The 17864-nt window shown below is 42.7% G+C and overlaps 1 protein-coding gene across 1 annotated transcript in view; it reads left to right on the top strand.

Annotated features, from left to right (window-relative positions):
* RHOBTB3 (Rho related BTB domain containing 3) overlaps positions 1-3713 on the top strand; it is a 65610-nt gene extending 61897 nt beyond the window's left edge. Inside the window, exon 12 of the mRNA XM_016952988.4 lies at positions 406-3713. Coding sequence (XP_016808477.1) covers positions 406-521 — 116 coding nt within the window. The 3' untranslated portion in view covers positions 522-3713. The remainder of the gene's footprint in view (positions 1-405) is intronic.
* The last annotated feature ends 14151 nt before the right edge of the window (positions 3714-17864 follow it).

The raw sequence follows: 17864 nt of genomic DNA, 5'->3' as shown, positions 1-17864 counted from the left end.
TGGTGGCACACGCCTGTAGTCCCAACTACTCGGGAGGCTGAGGCGGGAGAATTGCTTGAACTGGGGAGGCAGAGGTTGCAGTGAGCTGAGATCACGCCACTGCACTCCCAGCCTGGGCGACACAGTGAGACTCCCTCTCAAAAAAAAAAAAAGAAAAGAAAAGGAAAATAATGAAATACTACTCGAAGTAGTGGACAAGATATATATAATTGTAAGTCACATAATAACTTAAATCCGGATACTAATTTAACCAAAATGGTAGTAAATTGGGAAAACTTGTGGGAATGGTAGGAGATGTATCACAGAGCTTGGATCTCATCTATTAAAGAGGAACTCAATAGCTGATATCTTAATTGATCCACAATAAAACATATTCGGTTAACATTCTTTTTCTTAAAACTTCAGTGGAAGAACGCAGTTTTGTTGAAAAGCACAGATGGCCGTCGAATATGTACTTGAAGCAGCTTGCGGAATACAGGAAGTATATTCACTCCCGGAAATGTCGTTGCTTAGTAATGTAACCTGGAGCTTTTATACACTACATTTCTTTTTTATTATTGTGAAGAATGGGATACCTCCAGGTTCCAGTAAAATTCTTCTGACCGAAACCAATGTGGGTGTTAGAAAAATTACCATATAGCTTAATATGTTTATTAGTTCTCTTTGGAAAAAAACTACCATTGTGGTCTTAAAAGGGAACAAAATATACCATAGGCTAAAACTAAGGCTTTCACTCTAGAATGCAAAGCTGTTTTGCAGCTGTTTTCCCTTAAAGATGTCCTGTTGCTTTAGTGATATTTAGACCCCTCTCAGTTAAGAAATGCTTAGATTTAAAAAAAAAATTATGTAGGATTAATACAGAAATTTAATCATGGCTGATTAATTGCTCTATTAAAATAAGGGGCATTTAAAGACCCAGCATAACCATTCGTATAATGAGAAATCTAGGGGAAAACCAATCAGTCCAACATGAGATTTTAGGAATAGAAATTTGCCGGCCATTTGGAAAGTGAAATGCCACTTAGTTCTCAATTGGTGACAGTGTTTGAATCATCATAAAAAAATACCTGCTTTTCATCTGGACAACCCAATTGAGCCACTTTATCTCCTTTTGGCAATCTGAGTAGGCGGGGAACCTAGGCAGGGCTGGCTTTCTTAGCATGTAACTTGTGTAGCAGCACAGGGCCCACACTTAGAAGGACCCCGCACTTGGTTCAAGGCTCTGCTATAGCGGAAATTCTTAATAATGTTTGAAGAAGGGCCCCATGATTTCATTTTGTGCTGAGCCCTCAAAATTATGTCTGTTTCGTGGTGGGAAATATCCTATGTTTTCTTGCTCAAACATCTTTCTCTCTGAAAGCAGAAAAAGGCACTGATATAAAGGGAAGAGAAGGAGGCTCACCGGAGGGAAGAGAACATAGTGAAGATTCCCGCCTTTGGGGAGGTCTGAACCACCCAGGGCCTCCACTGCCACCTCGGCTGGCAAGGGAGAAATGTGTTGTGTTGTCTTAGCTTTAAAACAGTCACAGTTCTTGCTCTATCATAGATGAACAAATACTTTCTTGATCATTCTGTAAGACCAGGAGGTTGGTAAGAGTGACTAACCAGCCTAACTTTAATAACACATGTATAAAGATGTTCACAGAGAAAGATGCTCTGTAGAGAATTTGCTACCGAAGTTGGCTCAAGAATTTGTTTTTAGTGTTATTTACCAAGATTAGGACGTCAGTGGCTTAAATTCTTTGAATTCTTTTCAAGGACTGCAAGATTATTTGATAAAGAGTAGCATGAATCTTGTCCTCTAATATTACACAGTAAGTTCAAAGAAAGGATATAAGTCAAAGACTTGTTACGTAGAGGGAGAATGGACTGGGATAGAGGACAGAATGATAGTTTCTTTCTTTCATATCACATGTATAGAGAAATAATTATATCAGAAACTCACAAACCTAGACATAGAAAAACAGATTACTGTCTATTGTCAGCATCATTTTCATCTGTAAGTCACTACTGGAATATATTTTTCTTTTAATTTCCAGTGACTTTAGAATACACACAGTTTTTCCGACTTTTCAAAAATTTGATTAAATGGTTTTATAGTATAATATTGGGACCCCATACCGTTAGCCCTTGTATGTATACCAACACTGCCAAAGTAAAACATTAGGTCAGGCATGGTGGCTCAGGCCTGTAATCCCAGCATTTTGGGAGGCTGAGGCAAGTGGATAACTTGAGGTCACAAGTTCAAAACCAGCCTGGCCAAAACAGTGAAACCCCGTCTCTACTAAAAATACAAAATTAGCCAGGTGTGGTGGCGCACACCTGTAATCCCAGCTACTCAGGAAGCTGAGGCAGGAAAATCGCTTGAACCTGGGAGGTGGAAGTTGCAGTGAGCCGAGATCGCACCACTGCACTCCAGCCTAGGTGACGAGCGAAACTCCATCTCAAAAAAAAAAAAAAACCAAAGTGAAACATTAAAAATTCCCTATAGATATATTCCAGGAAATATTTTAATTGGGCTGATTTTAATTAGGCTGTATCATTGATGATTACTGGAATTGATTTTATGTCTTTTGTATTTTAATCACTTGAGTTAATCAACCACTGGCAAATCCCATTTGACAAGGATTAGCATTGTAAAAAATAGATACTGTGGTAGATTTCTAGAAATTCATTCACATTTAAGACTTTTAAAATGGAATAATAGCCTTTTGTTTTTCATGAGCATATTCGCACCCCTATATGAATTACAGCATTTAAAGTTCAAAATCAGTAACTTTTAATCTAGGAAATTGAAAAATATAAGTTGCAAAGCAAAAAAAGGTATTTTCTTGAAAATACTATTTAATGTTTAACTAGACTATAGGTAGTTCCTTAAGGTTGTTTGACCTGAAGTGGAGTTGGGTTTGGAAGCTGGTGCCCAGTTGGTGTGGAGTGTGTAGTTTTGTTATGAAAGTTCTCTACCACCTACCTGTGTGAGTGACACCAACATCCAGATGTCACAGCTCTCCAGAGCTAGTCAGAAGAGAAATCAAATTAGTGTTTAAACCCATTTGCATATTGACTTGTCAGTACCTTTAACTCAATTTAATATAACAAGAAATCGTAAAATACTTATAACCTATCTTAGAGAAATGAGTGCTGGTTTTGAGAGTTGTTTTTTAACTGAAAGATTATTTCTAGATGGGTAGTGCTTTGTGCTGGTTTCTGCTTCCATATATTTCCCAGTCATTTTAATTAGAGAAGATACTGTATGGTAGAACTAAGGCCTTTCCTTTCTTGGCCAAAGTCTTTACTCTATTTAACCCTTTGTATATTTCTGACTGCTCACTGTTCATATTATAGGAGACCAGATTTGTAATATAGAACTCTCCATAACATGAATGAAATTAATTCTGTCCAAGCCAGCATGGTGGCTTCATATTAAGTAGTAACAGAAGTCTGAACAATTGGATAAATTTGACTTCCAAGACAGCTAAACTTTTCAACTGCAATTTTAAAAACTACACTACACTGTTATAGTTAATCTGACAAAAATGTCCTCAAAGAGTACTTTATTTTATTTAAAGCATCTGTTTAATTCAACCTTTAATAATTTTGCAAAGAAGGGTATGTGCGTATTTTAATATAGCCTGACCTGAATTTATATGTTTTTAGCTTTAGTATTTAACTTTTTGTAACAAATAAACCTTTTTTAAAACAAGTTTAACAAAGTGTCCTGTAATTATTTTACCTTGGATGTTGAAATACTGAAATGATTTGGAGAATGCTGCCTTGTATTTCTCAAGCATAATTATGCTTCATAGATAATTTTCATTATGTGTAAAATATCTAGAATGTTGCTGATACTATAGCTGACTAATATGTGTGGTGAGATAAAGAAATTTATGTTATCTTTAAAAGTCAAGACCAGAATTTATCTCAGCAAAATAACTGCCTTCATTTAGAAAAATGCTTTGATAATTAAACATAGAAGTGAGCCCCTTGTAGGCTTGAGTGTTGTCTGGGACCAAGGCTTGGGAAGTGGAGAAGCTGCTCTGCATAATAGATGGAAAAGAATTTGGAACTTCCCAGGGCTGAGGAGCCCAGGTAGGGAGGGGAAAGAGACAAGGCAGCCATACCATGAGAATGGATGGTGCATGGAATGATGCAGCCCCTCCCCAGCAGGTTCCCAAATTTCTGTAAAGCCTACTAAACTCATGAAGGGCTCCACAGTTCCTTTGGAATTATGTTCCTCACACAGATCTGATCTGGACACACATCTTCATAGAAGAGCCCTATTGCCTTTAGTTACCTCCACAGTCCTCTTTGCCATGAGGCCTTTTATAACTTAGCCCTGTCTTTTCTGCGTGAACACTCCTCCCCCAGGCAGAAAAGGTACTGCCATCTTGACACACTGCACTGTCCATTAAGATTGTGTACTGGCAGACTTTAAACTCTTCCTATGGCTTGGGGTGGGTTGCCATTCCCTGTCTACTTTGCAAACTCCTGCATTTCCTGAAAAGCCCATCTTAAATATAATTTCTCTTGTTTTCTGTGACTTTCCCAAGAAGAATTTGTTGCTTTTGTACGTGTCTTTCCTTAGCTCTTTATTCATACCTTTGTTATGGTGCTTATGGCATTTCTTGGTATTTGGCTATTGGTGGTCTCTACTGGGCTATTACTTGAGGGACAGGGACCATGTCTTGATTTTTCTTCGTGACCTGCTTCCCAACCCTCCATCTAGCATAGGGCCTGGCATAACCTGTGTAATACATGGAACTGAAAAGGCCAGATTGCTTCAGCTGGAACAATAATTGCAAACTCGCAAATGAAAATGAAAAGCATGCTAACACTTAAAACTGTTTGCTCAATGTCAGGAGTAGCCAGTATCAGCCCGCATGTGGGACCAGGGTGATCAGGGAGGCCAAGTGTATGGGGAGTTGATGAACATATAGAATGGAAAAGTGATAAGTGATGGACCACTGAGGAGATGCAGAACATGAACAAAATAGTCCTTGGAGACATCTTTGCCTGGGAGTCTTCACTGGAGTTTGGGCAGTAAGATGAGATGGGGAGACAGAAGAGTTTTTGTTGGGCATAACGAAGTTGGAAATTCTCTTGGTGCTATACACAGTGTTCGACTGTATGCAGATGTTCCTTTAACTGCATGCACTTAATTTTCCATGTCATGAGGCAGGCTGTGTCTCAAAATCTCAGTTGTCCTCTACTGTTATAGCTTAATGTTCAACAGTAAACTAATGATCAGCATTATCATGAAAGTGTCTGGCATTCTCTCACGTGTTCAGAGCAAAGAGCTCTCTTATTTATAATTATTTAAGAAAATAGCATGCAATTTATGTCACAGCCCGACAAGTTCTTCCTGCCTGCTGCCTCCCAAAAAACCAATGCGTTGAGAAGGGGGTCTCAGGACCAGGTGGTATCTCTTGGTCTGCCAAAATGCTAAATCTGAAAAACACCTGAAAAACCAGTTCTTTAGGTTTCAAAATAGTGATATTATCCATAGGAACAGATGGGGAAATTACAAATTTTGCAGCTTTCAGTTGCGTAACCCTGGGGCAGTAAGCAACTTACAGAAAAGCAAGTTAAGCAAACAGTGGATGGTTATTGTTCACCCATGCCTATTCTTTAGCAAAGTTCAGGCCCCTACCATAATTCTAACCTTGTGACCTTGTATGGTTTCAATTTTTGAACAAGGAAGAGATTGGTTCAAGGAGGGAAAGGACTGTTAATGATTTCCACACAAGAATGAGCAAAAGTACTTTAGACTGTTAGAAGCAAGATGGAGTCAGTTATATTAAATTTCCCTTACTACTATAATTTTTGCAAAGGCAGTTTCATTTAGTGGACACAGTATATTATTATTTTTTAATTAAGGAGAAATAAATGGGGATCTCAACCTCTTTTCCTTTGTTGGGCACTTGGAAGATCTGAAGAACTTTTTAACTCTAAAACATATGAACAAAGGCCAAAACATTAACTTGCCTTGAAGGTCAAGCCCAGTCCCTCATCTTTGACTTAGTGCCTATCCTGTTTTGTTCATGCCCAAGCAAGATTCTGTTTCTTCCCCTACTACCTACATCACCACTAAAATGCTTTTGCTTTCAATACTTGTAACCTCTAGGACTCCAAAGGTCCCAGTGGTTTGATCTCTGACATGTCATATTCAAACTCAATGGTTCAACAGTCAGAAATTACTAAAAGGGGTCTCATTCTCTTTATTTTTTGATGGTTAACATTGTGTAAAAGGTAATATATTTGCCTGGCTCAAAGCTCAAAATAATATAAAAAGTCAACTTTGAGAAGAAAGTGCTAGCTCCCATTCCTTCCCCTCATGCCCCGCATCCTTCACAGGTATTCGGATTTATTAGTGTCTTGTGCATGAAAACTGTTTATTTATGTGAATACAAGCAAATGAAAGTGCATATTTCTCATCTTCCTCCCTATAGGAAACAGAATAATGGCCTCCCCAAAAATGTCCATATTCCTAATCCCCAGAACCTGTGAATAGGTTGCCTTTCATGGCAAAAGGGATTTTGCTGATTTGACTAAGTTAAGGATCTTGAGATACAGAGATTGTTCTGAGAGGGTTCATTATAATCATGAGGGCCTTTATAGGAGGCTGGCAGTAGAATGAGCATTAGAGGCGAAGGCAGTGTAATGGCAAGAGATTTGAAGTGGCTGCCCTTTGCCCTCAGAGGCCCTGAGCCAAGGAATAAAGATGGGTTCTAGAAGCTGGAAATGCCAAGGGGATGAAGTCTCCCCTGAGCGCCTCCAGAAGGAACCAACCTTGCTGAGACCTGGATTTTAGTCCAGTCATTCTGATTTTGGACTTCTGACCTCCAAAGATGTAAAGAGAATAAGTCTGTATTGTTTTAAGTCACTGTGTTTGTAATGATTTGTTACAGCAGCTCAGTCAGTCCAGTAAACAGTTGGTTTAATGAATTGCTTTGTGGTGTCTTAATAGCTGAAACACAGCATTTTGTTAATAAACAAGTTGTTCTCAAACTGTAGCAGTCATCAGAATCCCCTGAGGGGCTAATTAAAACAGGGGCTGGGTGTGGTGGAGTGTGCCTGTAGGCCCAGTCACTTTGGAGGCTGAGGTGAAGGATTGCTTGAGCCTGGGAGTTAGAGTACAGCCTGAGCAACACAGCGATACCTTGTCTCCTAAAAAATAAAATTAAGGCCGGGCACGGTGGCTCAAGCCTGTAATCCCAGCACTTTGGGAGGCCGAGGTGGGCGGATCACCTGAGGTCGGGAGTTCAAGACCAGTCTGACCAACATGGAGAAACCCCATCTCTACAAAAAATACAAAATTAGCCAGGTGTGGTGGCGCATGCCTGTAATCCCAGCTACTCGGGAGGCTGAGGCAGGAGAATCGCTTAAACCCAGGAGGCAGAGGTTGCAGTGAGCTGAGATCGCGCCATTGCACTCCAGCCTGGGCAAGAAGAGTGAAACTCCGTCTCAAAAAATAAATAAATAAAAATTAAATTAAAATACAATTTAAAAACCCAGAAACAGAATGCTGGGCCTCAGTTGCAGAGTTCTGATTTTGTCCATCTGGGAAGGGACCTGAGAATTTGCATTTATAAGAAGTTCGCAGGCGATGCTTATGCTGCTGGTCCACAGATTGTGCCTTGAGAACCCATAAGACAATTCATTTCAGTTCTCAGGTCTAGAGCAGCACCTAGCTCCTCGAGGGCCGTTCCTTATCCTCCATTCACTGCCCCAGCCCACAGGGGCTTACAGGGGCTTCCCTTGCCCTTCCGCCACCAGCGTGACTTTTGACTTCTAGACCCCAGGCTCCTTCTTTCTCCTTGATAGTTTTTCCAGTTCCATCACTCGACCCCCATTTTTCTAATTCTGTTTCACAAACATTTGACCAAAAGACCACACTTTTCCCTGAGGCCCAGGGCAGCCTAGCGGCTACCACCTCCCAAAATGATCTCTCTTTGTGAGAGGGTGGGTGGGAGCTGGGGGCTGACCTAGACCTTCTCAGGATCACACATTCAGCCCTGTGCCCTCCCTTCACATTTTGTTGACCTTATAATCTCTCCTGCTCAGGGTTTCTCTGGGCTTATACTGAGCGCTGGGTCCTTGACCCTTTGGACCAATCAATGACCCAGGGCTATGAATTCTCATAGAGTTGATACAGGAGTTATTAAGAAATAATTTTTAGGCAGATAGTAAGGTTCTCGGTGGAATTTTTCCTGTAACAAGAAACAACCCCTGAACCATCTCTTTCCTAACAGAAAATGTGGCTTGAAGGGCCAGGCCAGCAAGCTTTGATATGCCAATGCAGGCCCGTAAAAACTGGGCTCACTTAATATGGCGATTCCTGCCATCTTTTCCTTGTCACCAGGTGTACCAAATGTCATGGCCACCTCCAGATAACACCATGGGTTCAGAACATCATGGCGGCCCGCATTTGCATACTAAAGGGCTAAGGTGGGAGGGCCAGGCTTTTTGCGGGCTAGGTAAATGACACATCTGGTCAAACCAATCCCCTGGGCCCTATGCAAACCAGACACCACCTCCTCCAGCATCGCAATATAAGCAGCCACTTTTCTGTGCACACAGGGTTTTCTCTTTGTTCGAATCCTCCCCTCCCTCTGTGTCTGTACTGGAGAGCCACTTTCTTCTTCCTTCCTTGTTTCTTGCCTATTAAACTTTTTGCTCCTTAAAACCACTCCACGTGTGTTCATGTCATTAATCCTATTGGCTCGAGACCAAGAACCCTGGTGTTCCTCCAGTCATCAGAGCTGTATCAGAGTTAATGTAAAATTAAATTCTGAAAAAACTTAGAAACAGTCTTATATGAATTTTAAAGCATTTTAAACATGAAATTTGAGTCCCTCAATATTTTTTGTTTACAATGATAGAATTTTCTACCATCTCAGAATATATATTTTTACCTGAGTTTTCTACCTTTTTGTTAATTTCTGATTTTTAAAAAAATATTCAGCTGCCTTGTAAGAATGAGAAGAAATACTGGAGCACAATCATAAATAATAATCTTTTTAAGCCTAAGAGCCTTGCAACACCAAATTTGGCTAAGCAAGTTCTAAAGAGAGTTACTGAGTAACCACTGTCCTCAGGCAGGCTGGCCTGGAGCTCGAGAGTGCTTTTTCCTTCCTCCTCCCAAGTGGAAGTATCTTGCTTTTGCCTTTACTTTTCATAAATTTAAGGCTGAGGAAAAATGCAACATCCTCAGTTTCAGTTTCCATAAAATTAAAATTTATGTAGGCAATTTTCATTTTCCTCAAAATCTCTCATCTAATTCTCTCCCCATTGTCAAGCCTGAGTCACTGAACACACCATTGTTTTGGGGGCTTCTGTCCCATTGGTTGGAAGAGGACTAGGGTTGGTTTTCTAAATTTAGTGACTTCCTCTGAGGTGTGGATGGCCTTTGAGGCAATGAAGCCATTCTAGTTTAAAGTAACTACATACCAAAATCCCTGAGAAGCCACCTGGTAGAACCCTGATTGCAATACTGCAGTGCCCAGGCGAGGTTAAAATGCTTTCTTTGACTAGACGGAAAGCAAAAGTTAAGAAAATTCCTTAGCAAGAACTCAGCTATAAAGATTATGTACAAAAGCTAATAGGCGCTATTAAGTATGCCTGGGCATTTTGCTAAGCTGCACATCACCATCACCACCAACAACAACAATAACAACAAAACCTTCTCTTTTATAACCCTCACAACTTTTGTTTGTTTGTTTTGAGATAGAGTCTCACTCCATTGCCCAGGTGATCTCTGTTCACTTCAGCGTCTGCCTCCCAGGTTCAAGGGTTTCTCTTGCCTCAGCCTCCCGAGTAGCTGGGGTTACAGGCACCCGCCATCACACCCGGTTAATTTTTGTGTTTTTAGTAGAGACAGGGTTTCACCATGTTGGCCGGGCTGGTCTTGAACTCCTGGCCTCTAGTGATCCACCTACCTTGGCCTCCCAAAGTGCTAGGATTACAGGTATGAGCCACAGCTCCCAGCCTGGCCCTCACGAGTTTTAATGAATGTGGTAAGAAAGACTGATCTTGTATAGCACCTTAGTAGGCATTGGGTGGCCCTACGCTGCTAGAGGGTGTCCTTGTAAACATATTTGTTGTTTGTAACTTGCTTTTTTGTTGTTGTTCACAAATGTCATTTGCTCAGACATCCAAAGAAGATGGGCTACCATTAGCTCTTACTTTTTGTGTGTCTTCTAACACTCTCTCCAAAATATAATAGTTGCTTAGGAAATGTCTGTTGAATGTAACAGAACACAGCAGGGAACACAAAGTCACTGGTCTCCAAGTGGATGGTATTGACTGTTTAGGCCCAGATACCCATTTGTGCTTGGGGCCCAGGGAACTTGGCCAGAGGGCTCAGGGGAGAGGCCTAGGAGACACCAACATCAGTGGAAGGGTGAGGCACCATCTCAAGGGACTTCACAGGCAGGACCTCAGGGAGGGGCAAGTGTGAAAGGACAGGAGGTCCGTGGGAGGCATCCCAGAAATAACTTCAGGAGACATTGGGGCCTGGTTTGGGAGTAGGCAAGAGGTGTTTGCATGAAGTCCATAAGCTGGTGAGGCCTGAGGAAATGGAAGTATTAGTTATTATTTCAATATCACCATTTATTGTGCTCTTACTGAGGGGCAGACATTCTGCGTACATGACTTCCTTCAGAAGAGCTGATATGGCACAGGAAAGTGGTCTGGTGGGGTGGCTGAGCATGTGATGAAGCCAGACTGCACAGGCAAATTCACATCCCAGCTCCACCCCTTGCTGTGCGACCTCTGACAGGTAAAGTGACCTCTCTCTGGACTTTATCTGCTCATTATAACATGCAGCTAATGGACTATTAGCCCCATAGTGTCACTGGGAGGAGTAAATGAGGTCATACGCATTAAGTGCTGAAACCAGTGCCTTGCACAGAGTTAGCACTCTGCAAGTATAACCACTCTTATTATCTCTATCATTTTATTGTCCCAGCAATCCAGTGACCAGGGGCTTTGCATGTCTATATTCTAAAATGAGTACAGTGAGTAATAGCCTAAGGTCACATGGTTAATAAGTGGCAGAGCTGGGAAGAACTAGGACCTGACTCCAAAGCTCACATACCCTACTGACTAGCAAACAGCTTCCACAAGCATTCTAAGAAAAATGTACAATAATCCAGCAAACACGGAAGTCAATGTCCTCCTTTGAGGATGCTGTTGCATTGATGTCTTTGGGCAATGTGAGGGAGGCTGGGCATGTTGCCGGGAGACACATTCTTTTAGTTGACTTGCAAGGCTGACTCTCCAAGGTCAAGGAGTTATTAAGGTCATCCTCCCTCCCCACTTTCCTTCCCACCTCTGAGGAAACTATTCCAAAGTCTGACCTGATTAGGATTCTTCAAATGTTGTGACTTGTTAACACACCAACCTTGTGTTTAATATTTGACTTAACCCAAAACAGATAATAGGAAAAAACAGCATGCTTGGTAAGAAGTGTTTGGGGAGAATGGAGAGCTGGTTGCATGGCCCATTCAGCCGCAGGGAAGCCAGAGAGTGAGGTTTCTCTGTTAATCATCTTTAATTTTAATTTAATTAGTTAATTTAATTTTCATTGTCCTTAATTCTTATAATAAAAAGCCAGACTACAGAGATTTGCTTACCTACAGTCACACAGTTGGGAAATCACCTAACTGGGATTTGAATTCATTCCACGTGGCTTCTAAACCATGAAAGGAGCAGGAATTTTAGATTCTAGGGCCAGTTCCTGTTAGGAGCTGAGCAGCTTAAACATTCCCTCATTGAAGAAAATATACTTCAGTAAAGTTGTAGAAAAAGGAAGAAAGAAGAGAGAAAAGAAAGGAGGAAGAGAGGGCATGAGAGAAGGAAGGGAGGAAGGAAAGTATAGGTAGCTAGAAAAATGTGTTCTGACTGGTTCTGTAACCACTGTAGACCAGTGATGTGTTCAAGGCAAGGCCAGCAAAACTGGATAAAAATGGAAAAATTTTGTTTCTGGGCAAATGCTTCTCACACCCTCTCGTGATCTTCTTCTGAATTTATTACCCACCGTGACACCCACAATACAGCCTTGTGACACGGAATTCTACAATCCATGAAGAGCAAGTGCACCTTTTTGTGTTTGCTTTTGCTAACTGCTTGCTGCAGTTAGCAGGTCCTAGAATTTATGATTTTCCAGGAGAGTTCAATCTTAACGATGCCATTTATACAGTTGTCATTGCTTGGGACTGTATTGATAAATCAGCTCTAACAGCTCTTAGCACAGACTTTGGTCTATAATGATGCTTGAATTGAACCAGGAGATGAAGACTCTGATGGACTTTGTGTCATTATTGAGAAACTTGGGACTTACGCCAAGTTATCAGCTGAAACCGTAAATAAGTTACAGAATGCTGACAGAAGAAATGCCAGACATTGACATGATGCACCCATTCAGCATCTGTCTTAGGCTGTTGGAGCTGCTATAACAAAATACCATAGACTGGGTAGCTTATAAACAACAGAAATATATTTCCCATAGTTCTGAAGGCTGGGAAGTCCAAGACCAAGTTCCTGGCTGCTTCAGTGTCTGAAGAGAACACATTTCCTGGCTTGTAGATGGTGCCTTCTCACTGTGTCCTCACGTGGTAGAAAGGACAAACTAGCCCTCTGGGTCCTCTTTAAAAGGGCACTAATCCCATTCATGAGGGCTCCACCATTATGACCTAATCACCTCCCACAAGGTCCCACTTCCTAATACCATCACCTTAGGGGTTAGGATTTCAACATATGAATTTAGGAGGGGCACAAACATTCAGGCCATAAGAGCATTCCTTGCATGAAATGGTGTTAACTGTGGAAAAGCAAGTGAGAGCGGCAAAGGGGAGAGAAGTCAAAGCACAAAATATTAGCATTTCCAGTGCTTGTGACCCTTAAAATGAATTGAGAGAGGTGCTTCTTGAAAAAAGGATAGGTAAAATCTTTGATATATAATGGGTACTTAGTCGCTACTTTGGAAATTCACAATGCATGTAACATATTAAAGGCTCTGGCAAGTTCCAAGGTCAAGCTTCCAGCACAGCAGTCTTCACAAGCATGTGTGAATTTCTGCTAAGTAAATTTACCAAGCTTGGGGTCTTTCCAGTGCTACCCCCTCACTCTGCTGCTAGTGTCCTGGACAAATGAAACAGGTACTTCTTTCTTTCTTTCTTTCTTTTTTTTTTGTCTGAGATGAAGTCTTACTTTGCCTGCCAGGCTGCAGTGCAGTGGCGTGATCTCTGCTCTCTGCTCACTGCAACCTCCGCCTCCCAGGTTCAAGCGATTCTCCTGCCTCAGCCTCCCGAGGAGCTGGGACTACAGGCACACACCACCATGCCCGTCTTTTGGCTTTTTTTTTTTGTTTTTGGAGACAGAGTCTCGCTCTGTCATCCAGGCTGGAGTGCAATGGCACGATCTCGGCTCACTGCAACCTACACCTCCCGGGTTCAAGTGATTCTCCTGCCTCTGCCTCCCAAGTAGCTGGAATTACAGGTGCCCACCACCACACCAAGCTAATTTTTGTATTTTTAGTAGAGATGGGGTTTCGCCATGTTGGCCAGGCTGGTTTTGAACTCCTGACCTTAGGTGATCCACCCGCATCGGCCTCCCAAAGTGCTGCGATTAACAGGCGTGAGCCACGGCGCCTGGCCTAATTTTTGTATTTTTAGTAGAGACAGGTTCTCACCATGTCAATCAGCATAGTCTAGAACTCCTGACCTCAAGTGATCTGCCGGTCTCGGCCTCCCAGAGTGCTGGGATTAGAGGCGTGAGCCACCATGCCCAGCTGAAACATCTACTTCTAACATGTTGCAGATACTAATTCCACAGTACTTCCAGAGTGTCTCAAGTGTAAGACTAGATTAGGAGCCCTGATTGAGCTCATCTGCTGCATGACTCCACATGACTGATGCCCTCTTCATCCCTCTAAGCTGGAGGTGCCTCTCAGGGATGCTGTTTTCCATCCATCCTCTGTTACCCTTTCCTATATCTCAGCAAAGGGAAAGAGGTAAATATTTTAAATGCTTTTGGGGTTTAATGAGGCTAAGAGTATCTGTTTTTAAAGTTTATCAGATAAAAGGCATAGACTCTAAAAATGAGCACAAGTCCTGCAGGCCAGCATCGTATAGCCCAGCATTTCCAAACTCATGGAGCCCATTTTTTCATGTAACATTTGCTGATGTGCCATGGACCAGTGTTCTGAGACAGCTACTCTGGAGACTCTGAGCTGGAGTAGCTGGGATTACAGGCATGCGCCACCATGCCGGCCAATTTTTGTATTTTTAGTAGAGATGGGTTTTCACCATGTTAGCCAGGCTGGTCTTGAATTCCTGACCTCAGGCAACCTCAAGCGATCGACCTGCCTTGGCCTCCCAAAGTGCTGTATATAGCCTCTTTAAATGCCTGGGAAACGCTGCTAAAGATTCCTTATACACTGACCTCGGTAGGAGTAGACCATTATTTGGTATTATCCTCACATGGCAGTGATTTGCTAGATTCTCTGTAAGTAGGAAACTTCAGAACTACCAGTGTCAGCCACCTCTTTGGTTCAGGGCAGTAATTTTCAACATTTCCAAGCTTGTAGACCCCCTTTTTTTGCCGTAGTAAAAGATGGGGCCGACCACAGCCTCTCCACATATTCTGGTGTGTTTTTGCCATCAACTGAAAAAGCAGAATTGGTCAAAAGCTACTATGAATGCTGGGATACTTTTTTTAAAAAAGTAAATTAAATATTTTGAATAGATAATTATATGTACATGGCAGTTATCCTTGAACTGAGTTTATATTTTATTCCTTGCTGCTGCCGCCACACAGAAAATAAACCAGGAAAAACTTCTAACTGGGTAAATCAGCTGTTCACCTTTATCAAAATATTGGAAAAGGGCCAGGCATGGTGGCTCATGCCTGTAATTCCAACACTTTGGAAGGCTGAGACAGGCAGATCACTTGAGGTCTGGAGTTCGAGACCAGCCTGACCAATATGGTGAAACCCTGTCTCTATTAAAAATACAAAAAATTAGTTGGGTGCCATGGCACACACCAGTAGTCCCAGCTGCTTGGGAGGCTGAGGCAGGAGAATTGCTTGAACCAGAGAGGCGGAGGTTGCAGTAAGCTGAGATGGTGCCATTGCACTCGAGCCTGGATGGCAGAGCAAGACTCCATCTCAGAAAAAAAAGGAAAAAATAGATGCAGTTGAAGCTTTGTAGACTCGTACCTCTTTATGTATACACAATGGAAAACAGGATATGTGTATTCTCTGATCCTTTCAATAGGCCTGAGGACCGCTCCTCACCAGAGTTCTGCAGTGCACAGCGGCTCAATCAGAGGAGAAAAAGTCCTTGTACTAAAGCTCATGCTCCTTAGTGGGGATCACTTATCCCTCACTTACCAAATTCCTATAAAGGAGGAGAGATTTTTCTTCTCCTTCCAGCTCAGGGAGTGTTGAAGGGGCGCTTTGCATCCTTTGCTCCTTTTCTCACTTGGAGGAGGAGGATTCCTCTGGTTAGATTAAGGACAGTCTATCTGCCACTGGGCCACACCTTCACACAGGGGTGGGGAAACGGACTCAAAAATAACCTAAGGTGTGGCCGCCCCTCCCTTGTGCTGCCAACTAAAGGCTTCCTGGATGGAGAGGAGAACTAGGGCTCCTTGGTTTTCCTGTGGTTTACCTGTCTGGAGATGCCCACACTGTTCCCTTTCTGGGGGCAGCTGTCCCTGCCACCCCCTGAACTTTTTAATCGCACAGTGACTGATTTGATGAGGCTAAAGGAGATCTTCTACGCAGGGGGCTGGATGAAGGCACCCAGAGTCAGCTCTACACAAGGGTCGCATTCTGGATGTCGGGGGACAGCCCCCGTGGCCACAGGTTCCAGCCGTGCTCTTTAATTCTGTCTTCCCAGGAGTTGCTGGTCCTCCATTCCCAGAGTGGGTCCTTTGGTCCCCATTTAACACATCTGGCTAGAACCCTGGGCAGACTGTGTTAAAGATCATCCACACTCAGTTCTCAAGCATGACTTAATAATGGGAGGAAGCGCAAAATCTCCACCCCATAAACAGCTTGTAATTTTACATATGAAATGTTTTAAGTTTCACAAGGCACACAAGAGAATAGGAAGGAGGCATCTCTTCTTGCTTCTGAGAAAGCTCAGCTGCAGGTCCCCAGAGGCTTGAGCCCCGCCAACTAGGAGGGGGGAGTTGAGTGCGCTGGAAGAGTCCGTAAAAAACCCCAGAGCCCCAGCTTGCACGATGTTCTGTGCCGTCATTGGCTCTCCTAGTTCCCCTCTCTCTCCTACCTTCAGCTCTGCACAGCTCACCAGAAAAGTCGCCTGGAGACAGGAAGTATAAACTTGTGCATAAATATAGACCCATTTTAAAATATCCCTTGTGCTTAAAGGGACCAGGCCAGAATTCTCTTCCCCTAATGAGCAGGATTAAATTCTTCCCCTTCAAACATTCGGTGTATTTGGTAAGAAGACCCCTATTAATATAAGAAAGGAACTCTAAGTAAAATATCTCAGGATCCCAGTTCTTTACAATATTTCCCACGACCTGTGAACAATTATTATGGTGTAGTAAATTAGGGAACATGGCTTTCTCTGGCAACCAAATGTCAAGATAACGACCTAATAATACTCACTGGGGATATAAATAGTGTGGTCTGGGCCACATAGATCCATTTACCACCAGTTTAGGAATTTACCATCAGTTTAAGAATTTACCAGTTCTTTCTCCTTAAGGGGCCTCTTTGGACAGCCTTGAATTGGAAGAAATGGCTGTCTGGAGTCTAGCCCAAAGGGCCAGGTTGGAGGAAGCAGAGAAGGTGGTTATTAAAATCAACAACATTCACAGGAGATTGGATCACTTGCTTTCTTCAGTAAACAGAAAGAGTAGAGCTTTGGCTGTGAATTTTTTGGTGGTTAATTTTTGCTGTTTTTTTCTGCCAGCACCTAGTGCCAATCTCTCTCCATGTTCTTTGAAAGATCATTCTTTCTATCCTTGCAGATCACACAGAATTACTCAGCAAGGAGCAGGGCAGAAAACAGGAGGTTACATGAGAGTCTACACACTGGCCAGGAAGCTGCCAAGTCCCTTTTCCCTGCTTGGCAGCCAGAACCCTGAGGATGAGGCCCAACCCCCAGCTGTGAAGCTGGAGAGACTGAATGGCTCAAAAGAAAAGGTGTCCAGGAACCAATAATTGGGGGATCTCCCAGTGAGGCAACCAGATCTGTACCTGTTCATTTATTCTTTAATTTGTTCACTCAAGAAAGAGCCTACTATCTGCCAAGCAGTCTTGATGCTGCAGATACAGCGGTAAATAGACACCAATCCCTGACCTCAAGGCACTTATATTCTAATAGTGAAGAGACAGTAAACTAAATAAATCATACCATATATTAAAAGATAGACTGGGTGTGGTGGCTCACGCCTGTAATCTCAGCACTTTGGGAGGCCAAAGCAGGCGGATCACTTGAGCTCAGGAGTGTTGACCAGCCTGGGCAACAAGATGAAACCCTGTCTCTACCAAAAATACAAAAAATTAGGTGAGCCTCCATGGAGGCGTGCATCTGTGGTCCCAGCTACTCAGGAGGCTGAGGTGGGAGAATTGCTTGAACGTGGGAGGATTGCTTGAGCCCAGGAGGCAGAGGTTGCAGTGAGCTGAGATTGTGCCACTGCACTCCAGCCTGGATGACAGAGTAAGACCCCATCTCAAAAAAAAGATAAATGCTATAGAAAAAAATAAATTGAAAAAGAGGGATAGGGAATGCTAAGTGAAAGTGAAAGGGAGAGTGTTAGATAGGGGGATGGGGGAGCCCTTGCTGAGAAGGTGACATTTGAACAAAGACGCTCTCTATGGTGAA

The sequence above is a fragment of the Pan troglodytes genome, chromosome 4, assembly GCF_028858775.2.
Source record: "Pan troglodytes isolate AG18354 chromosome 4, NHGRI_mPanTro3-v2.0_pri, whole genome shotgun sequence".
Classification (NCBI taxonomy): domain Eukaryota; kingdom Metazoa; phylum Chordata; class Mammalia; order Primates; family Hominidae; genus Pan; species Pan troglodytes.
Note: the sequence above shows the minus strand (reverse complement) of the source record. Positions and strands in the feature narration are given on the sequence as shown.